This window comes from Grampus griseus, assembly GCF_964374135.1.
Source record: "Grampus griseus genome assembly, chromosome: 14".
NCBI classification, from domain to species: Eukaryota; Metazoa; Chordata; class Mammalia; order Artiodactyla; family Delphinidae; genus Grampus; species Grampus griseus.
This window is the reverse complement of record NC_139008.1, coordinates 52,478,883-52,498,774: the sequence shown is the minus strand read 5'-3', so window position 1 is coordinate 52,498,774 and position 19,892 is coordinate 52,478,883. Positions and strand designations below refer to the sequence as shown.

The window sequence follows — 19,892 nt, the reverse complement described above, 5'->3', positions numbered from 1 at the left end:
TTATATTTCTAAAACATCTCTCTTGGAAAATATTGCTATTCCCACAATTTTTGTTTTGTTTTCATTTTTGTTCAAAAATGTCAGCTACTTTACTCATAAATAAAATGTGATCACAAATGTGTTTAAATTACATAAATCTCAGTATAAATAACCCTACAAAGATTTTATGTTACTGCTCTAGCTTACCATGATTAAAATCAAATTTAGTAGTACATTTCTTCACTGGATATAACCAAACATTAGAAGAACTAATAACTGTTGGATAATTTATCAGTCAGATGTATTCAGCAGCAGCTTTACAGAAAACCCAATTAAAACTGGCTTAAGCAGTAATATCATTTAGTAAGTCACATTACTGGAAGTTCAGAGGTATTGAAACTTGAAGAATAGTTAATTTAGTGGTTCAATAACCTCATCAAGAATCAGGGTATTTTTCAGAATTTCCACAGTGTTATCTCAGTTAATTGCCTTTCATCCCCAGGCTGTAAACCCACAGTCACAAGACGTCTGCCTTAGCTCCATGCATCATAACCTTCATCTTGTAACTGATTATAGGTTTGAGGAAAACTTTCCTAAATCTCCTCAATAGACCTCCCCTCATTGGCTAGAATTGTGTCCATGTCCATTCCTAAACCAATTATGAGCATAAGAATGTAATTTTCATGATTGGCTTAGAGTAATTAAGACTTACTCAAAAGGGTAGAGGGATTTCACCTTCTCTTCAATTCCATGATCACCAGGTACCTGAACAAAACTGATGTTTTCTTATCAAAAAAATAGAGGAGAGATAATAGTTGGGTAGGTAATTAACAGTGTGCACCCTACCATATGTATAGCAATTTTCCATTTCTTTTTTGGCCCCTGAAAAAGAGATCTGAAGTATTTCTATGAATTTTTAGTCATTCTGTTGCCTTTATTTTTGACTGTAAATAGGTACCACAATGATTTCTCTTTGCTTTTCACCCATGAGGCTGCTTTTAATGACCATCTTATTGTGTCTGGATTTGAAGGCTGCCCTTGAAGATTGTTGGTTTCACGTCAAACTAAAGCATTTATTGAGAGGTTTTCTTCAGGGCTTAAAAATTTTGTGCTTTGGAACCATGACTTTCATAATATAATAAGAAACCATGACTGTTAATATTGTAAGACACAGTGGCTAATAAAGGGAAATGACCGTGACCAGAAAGAGGAATAATAAACAGTGAAATAAAACAATAAGATCAAGTGTAGGTCATGTGGAGAAAGACCAAAACACAGGATGGCAAAACTGAGCAAATGAAAGGCCAGGCCAGCAGAGCAGTTATCTGTGCTCCTATAATTACTGGATGTGGACTAGAAATAGAACAGCACTGGCTTTGAAATAATCCCTCCTCACATCAGTATTGGAGTAGCCTTTGATACCTGACATAGATATGAGGGAAATTAACAGAAGTAGAAACAAAATAGAAAGAGGAGCAACTCAAGGAAATGAATGACCAGCAGTACCTATAAAAGAGGTTAACCGAGTGAGTTCCATTCAGTCAGAAGGATGAGAAGACGGGGTGATTTTATGACATCTAGAAATTTATGAACTGTTCCATCATTCAATGTTGGACAAGGAAATTGAGTTGACACTGTAGTAGGTAATATTAAAGATAGTTGCAATCTTCTTATGAAGAGGAAAGCATGCCAAACTTTGCCAGAAGTTGCCGAGGGGAATAGAGTTCCTCCTTCAAGTGTTTTTTAGGTGGGATAAGCAGTTTTTAACTAGAAACCAAGAAAGGCTAATCTTTCACTTATGGCAAAAACATACACTATATGGCATCATGTCTCTTCCCATTCATCAGTATCTTTCACCTTACTGTCGATTATAACATTTACTTCCTCTTTATCCACTTATTCTAACTAATGTGATCATGTGTTTTATGTTCCTAACCTCCTCTTAAACAAGAGGGTGCTCTTTTTCCATTCCTATTTTCTCCTAGTGTCACTATTTGCAGTTGTCCTGAACCCCAATCACAATCTGTGTGATTTTCCAAGCATTTGGTAACCAAACAACTTGTTTGCTTAAAAGTGAACAAACAAGTATAAAAAATTTTTTTAACCAAAGAAATTTGAAAATCCAATTGGTGAAACACAATAGTTCTTCAGTGGCAAGGAGTTCTGGCTAGATTTAGAGCAAGTTAACAGATGTAGATTAATTGAAAGGGTAGTTTTTTACTCAACCATACTTATGATCTGGAAGGATTAACTCAAGTTCCAAACATTTTTACCATGATGCTACAGAACAGAACAATGTGCCTCAATCAAAACCAGGTTAAAAGTCCATTTCATTTACACACATGGACGAAGAACTTCCATCCTGCTGGTCTGTATTTGGTAGGGGACCAAACTGGACCAACCCCACAATGTGAAAGTTTATGTGTAGAGTCCATTTTTCCCATTCAAAAAGAGATTCAGTGAATCTTTTCCTTTTGTATGTAATTTTTAAAGGAGTTGAAGAAATTGGACGTAGGTGATCCTTAGAAGCAACTTATACAATAGATAAACATTTTGGCTCTCAATTTGACATAAAATTATGTCGTGCATTCCTGTACATAAGTGCCACTGAAATTTATAAAGTCCTTAAAAGGGAATACTCATCTCCTTTTCAGTAGAGTTCTAAATCCTGGAGAAATGTTCAGCTGCATGTTCCTTAGCAGTGAGATATTTGATTCAGTCCCTGAGTGTATGCTGTTTTCAGCTTTGTTCAAAGCTATGAAATCCATAGCTTCAGAGTTCTTAAGATGAACGCAATAAACTCTAACCAGTCTTTCAACTCAGTGACATAATTGGTTTCATTGGGATTTCCATACCTGGGTTTGCCAAAGCCAATAGGAAAGGGTTTATGTGTACAAATGGTGTTAGAAAAAACTGAAGGACCCAACTGCCACTGCAAAGAAACACACCTTTTGTGGTTGTGTTCAACTCAGAATTAATTCATTATAAAAAGGACGTTCTGCCTTTTTCCTGAACACTTCAAAGAGATTTATTTTAACATGCTGAAACATCGTTAATCAGGAGTTTCCCTGAATCTGCTGAGAATATTCCAATGTCTATTGATCACTTTGCAGCTACGGGCTCTCATTACAAGAAGAATCATCTTTTGAGGGGACTTTTTAATGAACCATCTCCATAACCTCATAAAACAGTCAATAAATGTGTAATTTACTTTTTCTCTGACACTTAATTTGTCTTTGATGCTTCTTAGCACACAGGTTTTCTGTTTTTATATAGCTCATCAGCAAGAGAGAATTCCAAGAAGCTTTAGGGCATTTTAATTTCTACCCAAAAAACATTTCATCATGTAGCTACTGGCTTTATTTTTTCCTCCACCAGGGGAATATAGACTGACCTTCCTCCTTTCCCTGCCGACATCTTTGTAACAGGATGAGTGACTCATCCCTCTGCGTGAAGTTAGTCTTGTCAGACCCACCGCTGGGTCCTGAGACAGAACCCTAAATGCAACTATTTCAGTACTGCCTTCCCAGTGCTCAGGGAGAAAGAGACTACCTTGGGGATTTAAAGTAGATGCTTCTCTTTTCCATGATTCATTTGTGCCTCCTCTAATCCTCTGCTGCTTGTGCCTCCTCTAATCCTCTGCTGCTCTAATCCTCTGCTGCTTTAGTTGCTGCTAAATGCAACTATTTCAGTACTGCCTTCCCAGTGCTCAGGGAGAAAGAGACTACCTTGGGGATTTAAAGTAGATGCTTCTCTTTTCCATGATTCATTTGTGCCTCCTCTAATCCTCTGCTGCTTGATGGGGAAACGTGCATTCTCCCTGCCAACAACCACTGGACCCTCTCTTAAAAGCCAGACCACAGAGTGCTAACTGGCTGCTTACCTTTTATGTTCTACTCTTTGTCAAGGCTTGGCTGGCCTACCCAGTGGTTTGCTTTTTTGTTTGTTTGTGTGTGTGTGTGTAAGAAATTTCCTTTTCCTTTGTTTCAGTGTGAAGAATTGCCTTTTAAAAAATATATAGTCATTCACTATTTTCTTGAAAGTAAAACTTACACATGCTTGATTTCCTTCAGGAAATACTCAAATATTAAAACAGTTTTTTTAACTCCATTTTTCTCCTCTTGATTTATTTTTGAAATTTACTTTAATTCTATAGATTTCTAAACCCATAAGACATTATTATTCTATGTTATACAGGCAGTATTCATTCACAGGCTTCTTAGCTAGATATTCTTTCTTGTGTCTCAGATCATCCATTTGGGATCATTATCTTCTACATCCTTTGGAAGTTCCTTTTATACAGTCTACTGGTGGTAAACTCCTTGGGTTTTTTGGTTTGTTTGTTTTCATTTCTTTCTGAAAATGTCTTTATTTTAGCTTTATTCTGGAATGATATTTTCACTGGGTATAAAATTTTAGGTTGGCAGCTATTTTCTTTTGGCACATTGAAGATGAGATTCTACTGTCCTCTGGTCTCTCTTGTTATTGAGAAGTTAATTGTGAGTCTTAGCGTAATTCTTTTGGTGATAACTTGTATTTTTACTCCTTTGCTTGCATTTAGAATTTTTTCTTATGTTTTATGCAAATTTCTATAATGTATCTAAATATGCATTTGAGGTGGCTGGATGGATAGCTTTCATCAGTTCTGTAAAAACTCAGCTATCATGTCAGCAAATTGGCTTCCATCACACTTTCTAAAAATTTCCTTCCATCACATTATTTACATATAAAATAAAATGGACCTTCTTATTCCATCTCCTCTTTTAACTCATTCTAGTATACTCCATCTTTTTGCCTCTCTATGGTACCCTGTGGACAATTTTCTTTCTGACCTTTATTCTACTTCCCTAATTCTTTGTTTATACTGCTACTTCACTCATCCACTGAGTTAATTATATACAGCTTTTGTATTTTATGTAATTCTAGAAGTTCTATTTGGTTTATTTTCAAATCTACAATTCGTGTGTCTGGCTTATAGTAAGGAAATTTTCCTGTGAGATCCCTCATTCCTGGCCAGCCACAGGCTTTGAATTTTGTCCTCATCCTAGAAGGCTGTCAAAAGATGAATTCAAAATATCCAGCATTAGCAAAAGCCTGTCAGGACAAAAGCAGCTTCCCTGCCTGTTACCTGTCTAGGTTTGATGTTCCTTGGAGTTTGCGCCTGATCATTCTTTAAATTTTTGTGATTCTTAGTTTCTTTAAAGAATATAGTTTTTAATATCAAGTTCATCTTTTCTAGTTGTTTTCAGTGAGAAAGATGGCCCAAATAACCTAACCAGCCATTAACAGAAATATAAAATTCCCACATAGTGTCAGTTTGGACATCATTTGAACATCTGTATCAGTCAGGGTTCAACTAGAGAAGCAGAGCCAGTAGTAGATCATGTGTGTGTGTTACAGGGAATTGGCTCATGTAATTGTGGGGGCAGGCTATGCAATCTCCACAAGGCCATCTCTCCATCTAATGCTGGACCCTGGCAGGCAGGCACGCAGGCAGTCTGGAAGAGAAGACCATGCATGGGCTTGGCAACTAGGATAACCTGCAGAAGCTGAAATTCTGTCACAGAGCTGAATACACACACACACACACACACACACACACACACACACACACACACACACACACACAAAAACACACCTGACCCAGGAGTTAGAAAAACTAAAGGAAGACCCAAGGAGAAGAAAAAGTGATTACAGGCCCAGTTGCTGCTTCACCCCAACAAGACAAGTCAACAGATCAGCAACAGTGCATGTGTGTTACAAAGTGGATGCTGCCTCTCTCATCAGCCCTCCAACTCTTGGGAGAGTCTTCCTTGTAACCCACTCTAGCAGGGAACATACAGGAAGGAAACCCTGGCATATGTCCAGCCTAGCTAAGTTGGCACATTACAAAATCATCACACTATTATTTTTAAATCAGAAAATTTTTTATTAATTTGTTTTCTTTTTTAAAATTAGATTATATGATTACAGGAATCCAACATGGAAACAAATCTCTAGAGCGGAGAAGAGGCTGCTCCTTAGGCCTGCAGGGCATTCCCCAGGCTGCTTCATGGATTTCTGTTATCTGTTGGCCCCTGCAAGACAACTGAGTTTGAGATTTAAATAGAATTGGAACTGAGATTCCCATGTATGCCATTGATTCCTCCCCCTTTTCTCCATCCCATTAACTTTCTTTCCCCTTCTTTTGTCTTTATTTTCCTTTCCTAAAGATGAGAAAATATGGGAGTATGGTGATGGGCGTATTGGATGGAGGGGAGGGGATCCAAAGACAATACCCACAACATGTTAGAGTAACCAGTGTTTGTGTTGATGGGGTTGAGTCTTCCCAACAAGCACTGAGTTTAGCATCAGGGATAGGATGAGATGGACTTCAATCTCACTGACTTTCATCTGCCTTCCTACCATAAACTGGAAGTCCACAACTATGGATAGCCCACAAAACCTTTGGGATTTACTTCTGTTTCTACTCCGTGTGCCTGTCATTGTGCACGATTTATATGAATTTTACCAACACATGTTAGATGTCTTGTTCCAAATGTATCTCTAGTTTGTTTTTAAACCCCTGCTTTGGTATAACCAGCATAACAAAAATAGTCAAACACATTATTAAATGTAAAAATTTAATTGATCTCAGGAAACCACTATCTGATTTTTCTATGACCTTCAACATTTTAAGGGGAGGAATGGCCAGACTCAAACCAAGAGAAATATTTACCTGTAGAATATCCAAAGAGGAAATGTATTAGTGCTTTGAAATATTTGATGAAGCAGTATGTGGAGACTAGAGAAAAGTCTAATGCAAAAGGGCATATGCTGAAGAAAGTTTCAGTTCAAAATAGGAAAGCAATTTCTCAGAGCAAGAGTCACTTTCTCTATTTTCCATGTATTATGCCTAAAGCCAAATTAATGTAACAAATCTACCACTTAGAGTCCTGATTATACATCTTCTGTCAGCAAAAATCAATTGACACAAGCTTTTGCATTTATTATAATCATTTGCTGAGGATAATCTTTGAATTTGACAAGGAATTTGAATTTGTAGCTGAAAGCAATACAAATAATATTTTAATATTTCAAAGAGTTTTATCAATAGAGTTGGTTTTATCTTTTGCTAATATTTATGATAGAATAGTAAACAGTTCATCACATTTCTGATAGTTTAGATAGATTCTCCACTACATATTCTCTATGGCCATTTCACACACACACACACACACACACACACACACACACACACAAACACACAACTTGATACACTTGGGGGGAATCTTAGAGTGTTTAACCATTTGGGCATCAAAATAGATTTTGACCTAGTTAATCATGCTAGTATATGGAAATTCATGTCTAAGATAGTAGCCAGCAGAATGTACATGTTTTTTGTGACATACAGAAAACAGGAAATATGTTAACTTCTAGCTTTAGTTGAAAAGGATTTCACTAGGTTTTGGGAAATACAAAATGAGCTGTTTTAATTCTTAAATTTTTTACAGGGGTCTTTGTTTTCAATGGAATCAAAGCAACCCTAGGACTTGCAAAATATTATGAAGCAGTTAGGACATCTTTATAATTGTTAAGCTGCCAACTGCAGGTAAACCATCCTAGCCAAAGCCACCGCCATCTCTCACCTGGATTTCTAAATAGCCTCCTAAGGGGTCTCCCTGCTTCCACGTGTGGACACTCACAATCAATTCTCAACGTGGCAGCCAGAGTCATCCTTTGAGAACATAAATCAGACCACTCCTCTCTTCAAGACCCTTCCATGGCTCCCATATTTTTCAGAATAAAAGTCCTCAAGGTCTGACATGATCTGACCCCACTCAGCTGCAGCCCCTCTTTATCTCCTTGTTGACATATTCTCTGCTCAGGCCATCCTGGGCTCCCTGCTGGGCCCCAATAAGCCAGGACAGTGCCACCTTGGGCTATTGCACAGACTCTTTCCTCTGCCCAAAATGTTCATTGCCCAAGTGTATGCTTGGGCAACTCTCTCCTGTCTTTCAAGTCTTTGCTCAAATCTGTCTTCTCAAAAAGGCCTTCCATGACCACTATTAAGTTTACACCACCCTCCACCACTCTCCCATCCCTGGCATCTCCTTTCCCTTTTATTCTGCTCTACTTTCTGGTGTTTATAGCATTTGTCACCTCTCATTAGGTCATTGAATTCTTTCTTAAGTGTGTCACTCAGCGTTGGTCCCTTCCCATTAGAATGTAAGCTCCATGATAGCAGGGGCTTTGACTGTTTTGTTCACTGGTGCTCTTGAGTTCTAAGCATCCAGGAGAAATTCCTGGTTCGTAGTTGGTGTTCAATACATATTTTTTGAATGAAACATGTCGAGGGCTAACAAAACTAATTTTGTGTGTTAAAAAATAGTTCTCTTTCTTGGAGAAAGAAAAGTAAAGCCATTAAGCTCAGACTCATCGGGCTGCATTGTTCAATTGCTGTCCACGACTCAGTGCAGTCTTTTCTCAGGTTTCTTGACAGTAGTGGGATTTTGTGGAGAATTTCTCAAAAGTAGTAGTTGTGATCATATTTAACATCTAATTCCTACAAAGGTAGAGAAGAACCAAAGAGAATTCAATTGCCAATTCCATTGCATTTGTGATGGGAAATGTTGGAGTAGATAAAGGAGCTTGAGGTTTTAAATCTCCATACTAAAAGGCATTCCAAGAGAACTCCCAGACATAATTTGAAACAGAAGATGACTCAGAAATCAGTTTCAATGTCACAAAAATGACAGCCTCCCTTTTTTTCCACACAGGGGGACGGTTCCTCCTCATTCTTGTCGGAAACTTGCCATGAGGATCCCTCTGTTTCCCCCAACTTTACTCCCCCCAACCCTCAAGCTCTCAAGTGATGACCAGTGAGACCGGTGTCCTTCCGGCCAGGTAGGACAGGATGGGATGGGTCGCTTTTGAGAGAAGGGTGGCGTGTAGCCATCCGGTTTACAGGCATCGTGGACTTGCTCCTTTGTTCTTCACCCCCCCTTTCTTTACATTCCCATCTTTTTCCTGCTATAGTTCGGGTGGGTGATGCATCCCTCATCTTTACGTGTCTTCCTCAGGTATTTATTGCTTCATCATTGTTCTCTCTCCTCCTGACATAAATTCCATTCTTCCATATTTTCTTCTTCTTCGTTTGTCTTTTTGTTTCTCTCTTTGCTAAATTGGCTTCCCCTTTGACCTTGATCTTTCTCTCTTACACTCACACTATTATTTCCACTTTTGAAACATTTTTAAAATTCCTCCTTCTCACAGTACTGGTTTCCAATCATATTACCTTAAAATCCAATGGGATTAAATTAACCCTCAGGGAGTCTTCTTGACTCACTCCACTCAATTTACCACACCCCTCCTTTTAAAACTACAGTAAAAGTCATTGTATTCCTAAACGGTATTTTGAGTTAAGGGGATAGCTCAGGAGTTCCTGATTGTCTAGAATCAAGAGCTCTTGAAAATATCTAACCAATAGGGATGCTTGGGCCAAGGGCTGCTGGCTAGAGCAAATTGAAGCTTGAAAATTAAAGAGGACTTTAACTTGCTAGAGGAAATAATACATCATGAAATCTATTGGATTCCTTTGCTAATAAGAAAACTGGACTATGCCATTGCAATGGGTGTATATTTCAGGGAGAAAAGAGGCTTTATAGTGATTCTAAAAAAAAAAACCTTCTATTCTGATATATGGAAAACAGGGTTGTAGTGAGATTTATAATGTTTTTTTTTCAAGCACTTGTTGACTTGTGAAGCAGTGCAGTTCAGAAACATGTTGAAGAATTAGTGAAAACAACAATTTTACTGAGAAAGAGGTGTAAGTTCTTTCTCATCCTTTATATCAATTGCCACATACAGTGATGCTCTAGCTCAATTATTTTCATTTTGAATGAAAAAATGAATTACCTGGAGATCCTATGAAAATACAGATTCTGCTTCAGGAGGTCTGGATGGCACCTGAGATTTGTATTTCTGACTCGCTCCCAGGGAATGTCCTGGATGCCACATCTCCAGGGACCACATTTGACTAGCAGGGATCTAGTATATTCCTTCCTCCTGGCTGGAGCACCTGGAAGGAAAAACTTTAAGCTGCCTTCATGGTGTTTTATTGTATTTTAATTTTTTTGCCTAATCAAGAGCCTGACCCTTTGATATCTTTTTATTTTGTACTATTGATTATTATACTAGAAAGAGAAGCAGAGAATGTCATTTGAGAGCTAAGCCACGCCCTTAGCTTTTAGCTATGAATTCTGTCCATGTCCTCCCAGCAGTGATGATCTCGTCCCTGTGGTGACCTTGTGATAAAACTCACATTGGAAGGTGGGGTGGAGGAGGGGCGAGTACTATCAATTTCCCCAGGAAGATGTCAGGGGGACCTTGAAGCTGTCTTCCTCATTGGGCTATCAATGTTTAGGCTACCTTTTAAGTCATCCATTATAAGCATCATCGGATTGTGTTTTGCTGCACTTGCTGTTCCTGTCCTGGTATTTTTGAGAGTTATTGTGAAACATTTAACAACCCAGGTAGAGTATTGAATTCTCTCAGAAGAGGTAAATGACAGTGGAGCTCAGACACATGACTTGGGTTTTGTCTTTCAAAAAAATGCAATAGAGACGTAAAGGTTACATTTGGGTCACTGTACTCCATAAGGCTTGTGATGGCTGGTTCACAACTTGTTTTCCGTTCAGAATGTCAACTGACCTTCCTACTTAGCAAAAAATTATTTTCAAAAGAGATAGATATTCCCACAATACCTGGACATTATAAAAAATTCTTTAGTCACATAGTTAGTTTGACCCCTTTAGCTTCCCACATATAAAAAGACAACATAAAAATAAACCAATTTCACATTTTCCATGGAAAAATAGGTCTCATTGCTAAAATAGAAAAAAAATAATTACACTATTTTATATTTGAAAAAGAACAAAATATTCTTCTTTTATAGCAGTGTACAGAAAGTATAGTTCATACCATATTTAATATTTCCCCAAATGTTCCTTCCACACCTTAAACATCTCCATTGATAGACTAAACCTGAAAACAAAATGAATGAATAAAAAGTAATTGTACATAAAGCCATCACACATTTGCCAGAAAAGAATGAGTTTTTACTATAAAATTGATCCCAAGAATATTCATCATATAAATACTTGAAATTTCACATTTTTTAATTTGTGAATGCAAACCTTCAGGGATAAAAATATATTCCTTGTTATCAACTAAAGATTAATAGATGAAGCTGAACAGCTTAGTCATACTTTTAACCCTGGTAACTTCTATTTTTTAATAAATACAAATTACTGTAGAGCAAGATTAAAAAAAAACATACAGGGATGTTTGCTCATTGTGCATATGTATTAACCTTTAGGTAAAGAGCTATAAAATGACCAATTAAAAAAATAATGGTGGGCTTCCCTGGTGGCGCAGTGGTTGAGAGTCTGCCTGCTGATGCAGGGGACACGGGTTCGTGCCCCGGTCCGGGAGGATCCCACATGCCGTGGAGCGGCTGGGCCCGTGAGCCATGGCTGCTGAGCCTGCGCGTCCAGAGCCTGTGCTCTGCAGCGGGAGAAGCCACGACAGTGAGAGGCAAAAAAAAAAGGTAATAAAAATAAATAAATAAATAAAATGACCAATTTCTAAAAATGCTATTGGTATAGCTTTGGAAAATCATAAATTTATGTCAAGTATTAAGTGCTTGCTTTATTCTAAGCTATATCTATTTCAATAGGGAGTACAAATGCATGAAAACCACAGTTCCTACAATCAGTAAAACAAATAAAGAGCAATTCAAGGCCATAGAAGGATATTAACATTTTTTTCCTGACACTTAAATAATAAGAATAAGAAGAACTAACATTTACTGAGCACTTACTATGTTGACAAGCACCTTCTAAGCACATTACATGTGTCATCTTATTCTTGCCATTGTGCAGTTGAGGGAACTAAAGTTTTTAAAGGTTAATTACTTTACTAAAGTCATACAAGAAGTGCCAAACCTTGGAGACCCCATGTTTTGTATCCTTCAGTTTTCTCAGTAAATATCAGAAGCTATGATTTTGTGATCTAGTTGTCAGGGGTGTGAGATCACTTTCTCACATGTCGTGGGCAGGCAAGCAATAAGGGTCCACCGTCTGCCTCCGTACACTCATATGTGGAGTGGAGAGACTCCCAGCCTCTCTGTTGAAGGAGGCAGGTCTCTGAGTGGTGAGAAGGGGTAGACACCTGTCACATATAACAAAGCCTGTTTTGTTTGCTGGTGGGACACCCTGGCCTCCACAAGATCATGACCAAATCTTGCCAGGGATTTAGCCCCCAGACTGGTCACAGGAGCAAAGGAATTAACCATCATGGGCAGGATGTTCAAGTTTCTCAAAATCACTTGTTTTTAACAAACATCTGCGAGAAGAACATCTCTCAGGACTAGATGTTAGAAAACTTCCAGCCCAGTGAAAACAGACCTTACCTCCAGGAAGCCTGAACTTGAGAGGTGGGCAGCTGTTTTCTGTGTTCACCGCATCCAGCGGGAAAGCACTGCCAAGCAGAGGGGGGACTCTGAGGCGTGGTGGTGCCTGCATGGGTGGGTTCAAAGGATTTGACACAACCTTCTTCCCTACCTGCTGAACATGCACTGCTCCCCTGTGTGAAGCATCGGGATTGAGGTCAGACACCCTCACCTCCTCCCAACCTTGACTTGCCTTCTCCCCTCACATCTCTACTCACAGGCACCTAGCTTACGTGTACTGATGCTGAGCTCAACCAGAGACCCAGTGGGCTTGCTTCTATTGAGATCCCCTTCCCTCCACATTTTCTCTCCACATTCTCCCCTCTTAAATCCTTCTCCTCCCCCAGCTCTAGAACAGCATCCTTGTTAACTAACACCTACTTCTCCCACTTGAAAAGTCCTGTCCTGGATTATGAGAAAGAAGTTTGGGTCCACACTAGTTTCTGTGCCACGGTCTATTTGTATTTGTTAAGGGATTATTTTTATGGCTTTTGTTTTTTTCATTCAAAGAATGTTTACTCAGCCCTACTATTTACCCTGAGGTTACTAGGAAATCCAAAGGAACATTAGGAAAAGCAATATTTCCTTTTAGATTGTATCTACGTCTCAGTTAAAGCACAGAAAGGGGCTTCTCTGGAGCATGTGACAGATGACCCTGTTCTCCTTTTGCTCTGGAGTTAGAGTGAGGAGAACTGCTTTGGACTAAATCGTGAAAGATTTAAGCAAGAAACAAAAGTTTCCGAGAGAGGTAGAATATCTAAATACCTAAAGGGATTCCCAAGGGTTATTCTATGTCTCTTTGAAGATCTTTAAATGTGGCAACAAAGAGGCTGTCTGCAAGCAGGGAGTTGTGTACCAACTGGGTGACCTTTTTATGATCTCCTTTAGTCCATGAAGAATACGGTTAATTAAACTCAGAAGTTTGCCACTAAAATAATAGGTATGAGATCCAGAGATTTCAAGGTGTTGGAGGACTCATTAAATAAGGTTGCATAAATATCATGCTGAAAGATTTAATGAGTCCATAGGGTCAGTTATAGAACAATGGAGCATAGATGACCTAGAAAAAATAAATTAGAATCGATATTGTGCTTCTGAGTTAACAACTATAGATTGTTATATGAACACCTGAGAGGGAAATTCTATAATTATATCTTAATTCTGCATGTTGGTTTTCTCATCCCAGGGAAAATGAAAATTGCTTAGTTTTCTTTTACTTGTCAGTTATAAAAATAAATTTTTATATATGTGTTCATTCCTGTGGTCTCTAGGAACCATGAATGCTTAAGTAGCTACAACTAGATAAATAGTGTTAATTTTTTCCTTTAAATCAACTAATATTTATTGAATGCTACTGCATAGCAGGCACTAGGCTGCATGCTGGGAAAACAAAAGGATGTAAAAAGATGCAACCTTACCAACCCCCCACCTCAAATTACAGTCTAGGGCAACACTGTCAATAGAACTTTCTGCAGTGATGGAAATGTTCCTTGTCCGAGAGTCCAATGCAGTAGCCACAGGTAGTTATTTAGTATTTGAAATGTGATTAGTGCAACTGAGGAATTGAATATTTAATTTCATTTAAATTTAAGTGTAACAGCGGTACGGCTAACATATGGGCAGCCCAGGAAGATAAGATGCTGAATCTAAATTTCTAATGTAATGTACCTTTCTACAAAGGATTTGTGTTGGGACCAAACACTATGATCATTATTATAATAGAGCTCTTTACAGGGGAGGAAGGGCTGACTCTTCTTGGGGAAACCAAGGAAAGCTTCCCAGAGCTGGTAACCTTTGCCCTACCGGAGGAAGTGGAAGTTTATCCAGCAGAGGAGCAGGTAGGAAGGAATTCCTCATGACATTGTGACAAAGCCTGAGGTGCAAGGATCACATTACTGCTGTGGAATTGCATGTAATTTCATAATTCACATGTTGTATTAGTTAGTCTGTGCTGCCATCACAAAATATCTCCAACTGGGTGGCCTAAACAAGAGAAAATTATTTTCTCACAGTTGTGCAGTCTGAAGTCCAAGATCAAGGGGCCAGCAGGGTGGTTTCTGTGAGGCTTCTCGCTTCCTGGCAGGTGGTGCCTTCTTGCTGTGTCCTTACATGGCCTTTGACCTGCAGTCATGCACAGAGAGGGAGAGAGAGAGACAGAAACTCTGGTGTATCTTTCTCTTTCTATAAGGACACCAGTTCTATCAGATTAGGGCCCTACCCTTATAACCTCATTTAACCTCCTTAAAGGTTCCATCTCCCAAAACAGTCACATACAATGAGGCTTCAACATATGAATTTTGAGGGGACACAATTCAGTTCATAAAACATGTTTCAATAAGCAAATATCTTCTTTTCTGTTTTTCTTTTTTTACCCCGAGAAAAGGAGATATATACCTCACACTCAGCTCACACACATATATAGAAAACTATCACCTACTGATCTAGCATCCAATGATTTTAATCCTTGTTTTTTATTTGTCTATTAATAGATAACATAGAGTTCTGGAAAATTAACAAGCAAAAAAACATCTAAAGCAAAGTGTCCACCTCTCAGAACTCGAATGTAATTAAATATTCCTTAAGCAAACAGTAATAATTTTCCTTTATTCTCTGAGGACATTGATGAGCTGGAGCTGGTCATACTAGCTCAGAGGAACTCATTTTTAAATTTTCCAGGAATTCTGTGAGCCAGTTGTTAAACACAGACACTATTGAAAAGTAAATTATATAGATTTACAATTAAACATATCATACGAAAAACAAAGGGATCTATAAGGGAAAAGAATCCATATAAAATGGAATCACTTTGCTGTACACTTGAAACTAACAGAACATTGTAAATCAACTATACTTCAATTTAAAAAAAAGAAAAAGAAAATAAAACAAAAAATAAAAACAAAGGTAACAAATATCCCAAACTCACCACTGCTAATTAATTAAGACACTTCACTATTGCCTGTGCCCTGGAGGTAAGTTACATCTGTGGTGCCTGTAGGGTCACTGCAATGGATTCCTACCACACACCTCTTCCTAACTCTTTGTTCAGGGTCCTCACATTGGTATCTTGAAATTGGCTACAGTGAGTATATTTACACCATGGAAATCAACAAATGCCACAAACCAGGCTCTTTTTTTTCCCTAGGAGAACAGCCTATTCAACATTCACCAGTACACCACTGGCACAAATCTTACTGTTTTATGGCATAGGTTTTTCCCAGAATTGTGCAGAGTTCCTTTTGCAAACATTATTACCCGTCCTTTGTATACAAAACTTTCTACTGAAACATAATTTATTACCTTTCTTAAACTTTTTTTTTTTTTTTTTTTTTTTTTTTTTTTGCTGTACGCGGGCCTCTCCCTGTTGTGGCCTCTCCCGTTGCAGAGCACAGGCTCCGGACGCGCAGGCTCAGCGGCCATGGCTCACGGGCCCAGCCGCTCCGCGGCATGTGGGATCTTCCCGGACCGGGGCATGAACCCATGTCCCCTGCATCGCCAGGCGGACTCTCAACCACTGTGCCACCAGGGAAGCCCCTAAACCGTTTTTTTTCTAGGTTTCTTCCGCCAGAAAGATTCAGTGCTGCCTTGCTAACCTATGAACTCTCAAGCCCAGCATATATAAAATATTTCGGGGGTGGGCAACAGAAAAGTCTCCTCAAACCTAAGCCTTGACATAATTTTTCTAACCCATTCAGCAATGTCTTCCATCTGAAAATTGCCTCAGCTATAGCATAATATCCCTCCCACTGCTAATACTACCCCACAGCGAATACTAAGCTAACACTTTACTTGTTCATTATAAAGAGGCCATTTTTTTCTTGCGGTACGCGGGCCTCTTACTGTTGTGACTGTTGTGGCCTCTCCCGTTGCGGAGCACAGGCTCCGGACACGCAGGCTCAGCGGCCATGGCTCACGGGCCCAGCCGCTCCGCGGCATGTGGGATCTTCCCGGACCGGGGCACGAACCCCTGTTCCCGGCATCGGCAGACGGACTCTCAACCACTGTGCCACCAGGGAAGCCCATAAAGAGGCCATTTTTTTTCTCTGCTAAGTTTTAAGTAACAATAAATGAAATAGAATAGAAAATTGCTGGGGTAAATAACAGTTTTCAGATGAAGTTTTATTTTCTGTAGGAAACATTTCTCTCCAAGGTTGCTTTTATTCCAAGTAAAAAGTGGCACAGCCTTTGAAAATGAAATGCCAATTCTCATTCAATCTTTTATTAAAACTACAATTAAGCCACACCTGTGTTCTCTAAACTCTGCAGCCCAGGAAGTGAAAGTGACTTGTCTGAGGTCACAGAGGGACAGCACTCAGTGCCTGCCCACATCTTTCACTCCAGACTGACACCCGGTACCTCTTGCTTTCTGACTACAACCATGTTCATTTATGATTTCTTTTATCATCATCATATTGTATGAGGCTGTTATGAGGGTGATGAGAGAAGAAGATGTTCAAGCAAAAAAGATTAAGTGACTTGAAGTTTTCACCCATTCTCCAGGTGTAACTTACATGCACAAAAAATTGAGAATCATGAATCTAGGTTGAATTGAAGCATAGGATGGATAAAATCCTTGGCATAGAGAGGGAAAAAAGAAAGGATCCCAGGACTTAGTTCCAGATAACTCTTCATTTTAAGAAGTCTGGTAGAGGAAAAAAAAGCCTGAAAGGGACAGAAAAGGTACAACCTGTGAGTTGGGAGGGAAACCAAGAAGAATAAAAGGCGTTCCTATGAAGGCAATGACACATAGTGCCTACACGACTCAGTAGACGCTACTTTAGTGACCACGTGTCCTTTGACTTTAGTGACCAGGAGGTTATTGGTGCCCTGGGTGTGAGTGAGGGGTCACGGGAAATGTGGGAGTGGAGCAAAACAAGAGTGGAATGAACAGGACGCAAGGAATAGGAGATAGCTTACCTACCACTCTTCTCGAAGCCTAGACTTGAAGAGAAGCAGGAATCTGAAATAGTAATGAGGGATGTCAGGAATTGGGGGAAAACTCATTTGAAGAGAGATGAATGAGTACTTCTAACCTATGGTCCAGTCTAGTTTATCATGAGATTACTAAATAACATGATTGCCAGGGAAGAATGGGGAAAAAGAGATTTCACCCATTTACTGGTTGGCGGGGTTGTGTTTTCCTCTGGTGAATCAGTATTCAGCAGAAGGACAATATCTTAATGAGTGTGCAACATCAATTATCCAGAACTATCAAGAACAATAAAGAGCTTCCCTACACACTGTTTAAAGGTTAGGTTGTTTTCTCTTGCTATTTAGTACATTGTGATCTTCAGAGCTGGTCGAGAAGGGCACAGAGCCTGCATGGCTGCCACACGAAAGCATCTATAGATCAAGAGACTTTCGCATTTACCATCCTGTAATTAGAATTCACTCCGCCTTGTGTAGCAGTGAAATTATTTTGCACATGATAAGCTGATATATTTTCTTTTCCTTTTAAGCTTCCTCCTTCCCTCTCTGCCATCCACCCCACCCCACCCCGCCCTGGTGGAGTCATGGCTCCAGGAGAGGCAAGGCTGGGACTCCCTTAAGGAGAAGACCCTCATTAGCAGGGCAGAAATCTTGCAAAAGTGAGATTTCAGGAGAGGAAAGGATTTCTCCAAATTTCTTTAGTTTCTTTTAACTCCAGGCCTGAAGGGCTAAGCCTTACTAAACACTCACCCTAGCACTCAGGATGTGACAAGAGGAAGAGGAGAGCCTGCCTTTTCCAACCCTAGGAATTGTGGGGAAAAGAAGGGAGAGAGGATAGAGCAGGAGGTAAGATTTGTATGTACCTCTCTGACTTCTACTCTCTGGGCCAAAATCTGGAAGATTCTGGACAGGGCTCACGGCTCCCATATCATGTGTGCCTTAGAAGGGACAGGAGCATTCCTGAGTGCCCCAGTGATGGGAAGCAGTGGTGGTGAGGGGGCCGGTGGAAGCCTAAGAACAAGACAGAGGTCCCGCCAGGTCCATTGGCCCAGACCATGGACTCAAGCAGTGGCTACCAATCAATCACCCCAAATGGCCAGTAGGCATTTTTCCATGGAGAATTTTAGAACAGCCCCTTCACAGCAGAGACCTGTGAGGATGTAAGGGAAGCCTGCCACCCTCTCTTCTCCCACTTTGAAGACACAGAGTTCTATAGAGACATAGCCACCATCTTGGGAAGCTAAAAATGGGAAGGACATCTTTGAAAGATTGCACTTTACCCAAAGAGACTGATTTATGTAAGAAACTTTTAAGACCAACCCTATAGGGAGCTGGAATTTTTAAGCAACTCTAAGGAAATTGTCTATTTCCTTTAATAGTTAGAAACGCTAGGACAGCTCCCCTCGCTGTCATTGGAAAGGCTAGGACAGTTCCCCTCGCTGTCATTGGAAAAGCAGCTCCTACACCTCCAGGGAGAGTGGTTTGGGGAAGTGTTTCCACTGTGACTTAAATGACAACCATTTCACGGGCAGGCAGCTCAGGGACTGCGGTGGGCAGTGCCAGCCACTCAGAGTCAATTGAAAGGGAATGGGTCGCCTGGGAGTTTTCTAACCTGATTGCAGTTTTCCTGGACACCGTGTCCTTTCCTGACCCAACACCTGCTGTGACACAGATGTTTGTAATGAGGTGAATAACAAACAGTTTTGTGGAGATTGGGTCACAGGGGAAGAAAAGGCACCCTTGCCCTGGTGGCGCCCACCTTTCCTTGTTCTCTCCTATCATTTTCTCTACCAAATTGAACTTTGATCAAATACTTCAGCAAGACTTTTAGTCAAAACCTTTAAATACACATTTTTAGAAGAAGATTTTTTGCTGTTTCAGGGCTGAAAATTATGCTCAGTTCTGCTGAACTATAACCAGAAATTTGTTTTTTAATGTCCATTTCACATGTAAGAGCTCAGAATATCCTTCTGTTAAGAGCAGCTCTAAAATAAAATATTCCTAATAGACAGATTAATTAGACTGGCTCTTGACAGCCACTGCTCTGGTGTTATTTCAATGGGTTTATCCCACAGGTGTATCCATAGGTGAATGTGTGTCCCTGTGAGAGCACAGAGCCAGCGAAGCTTTCCGTGTGACCTGCCAGCCTCCTCTCCATGCTGACATGACCCCTAGAACTGAGGCTCAGCTGGGGCTTTCAGAAATAATCACTTCCTTTTCTTTAAACCTTGTGCCTAAATATATTGTTCAGTGTGTTGGCAGAGTTTATCATGATCATTTACATAACTACAATTCCTGCATATTTAAATCCTACTGGCAAACTAAAATGTGAAAAAGTTATTATGTGAGATTTTACAAGAGCCCAAGATGAAGCATAAAGACACCTAGGATGGTCCTCAACTGCACTGCACTGCTGTCATTGTGTTACCAGGATTCTGGCCTTCAGGAACATTCTATCTAAGGATTAAAGCTAATTTAGTTGGAAAACCTAGAG

At 39.7% G+C, this 19,892-nt stretch overlaps 1 protein-coding gene across 2 annotated transcripts in view; it reads left to right on the top strand.

Moving 5' to 3' along the window:
• PLCB1 (phospholipase C beta 1) overlaps nucleotides 1-19,892 on the top strand; it is a 682,255-nt gene that overhangs the window by 610,702 nt on the left and 51,661 nt on the right. Inside the window, exon 32 of one of the 2 annotated variants that reach the window (XM_082670208.1) lies at nucleotides 8,739-8,865. The exons of the other annotated variant lie outside the window; for it this stretch is intronic. Within the exon in view, the coding sequence (XP_082526334.1) occupies nucleotides 8,739-8,834 (96 nt within the window). The 3' untranslated portion in view covers nucleotides 8,835-8,865. The remainder of the gene's footprint in view (nucleotides 1-8,738; nucleotides 8,866-19,892) is intronic. 2 annotated transcript variants of the gene reach the window in all.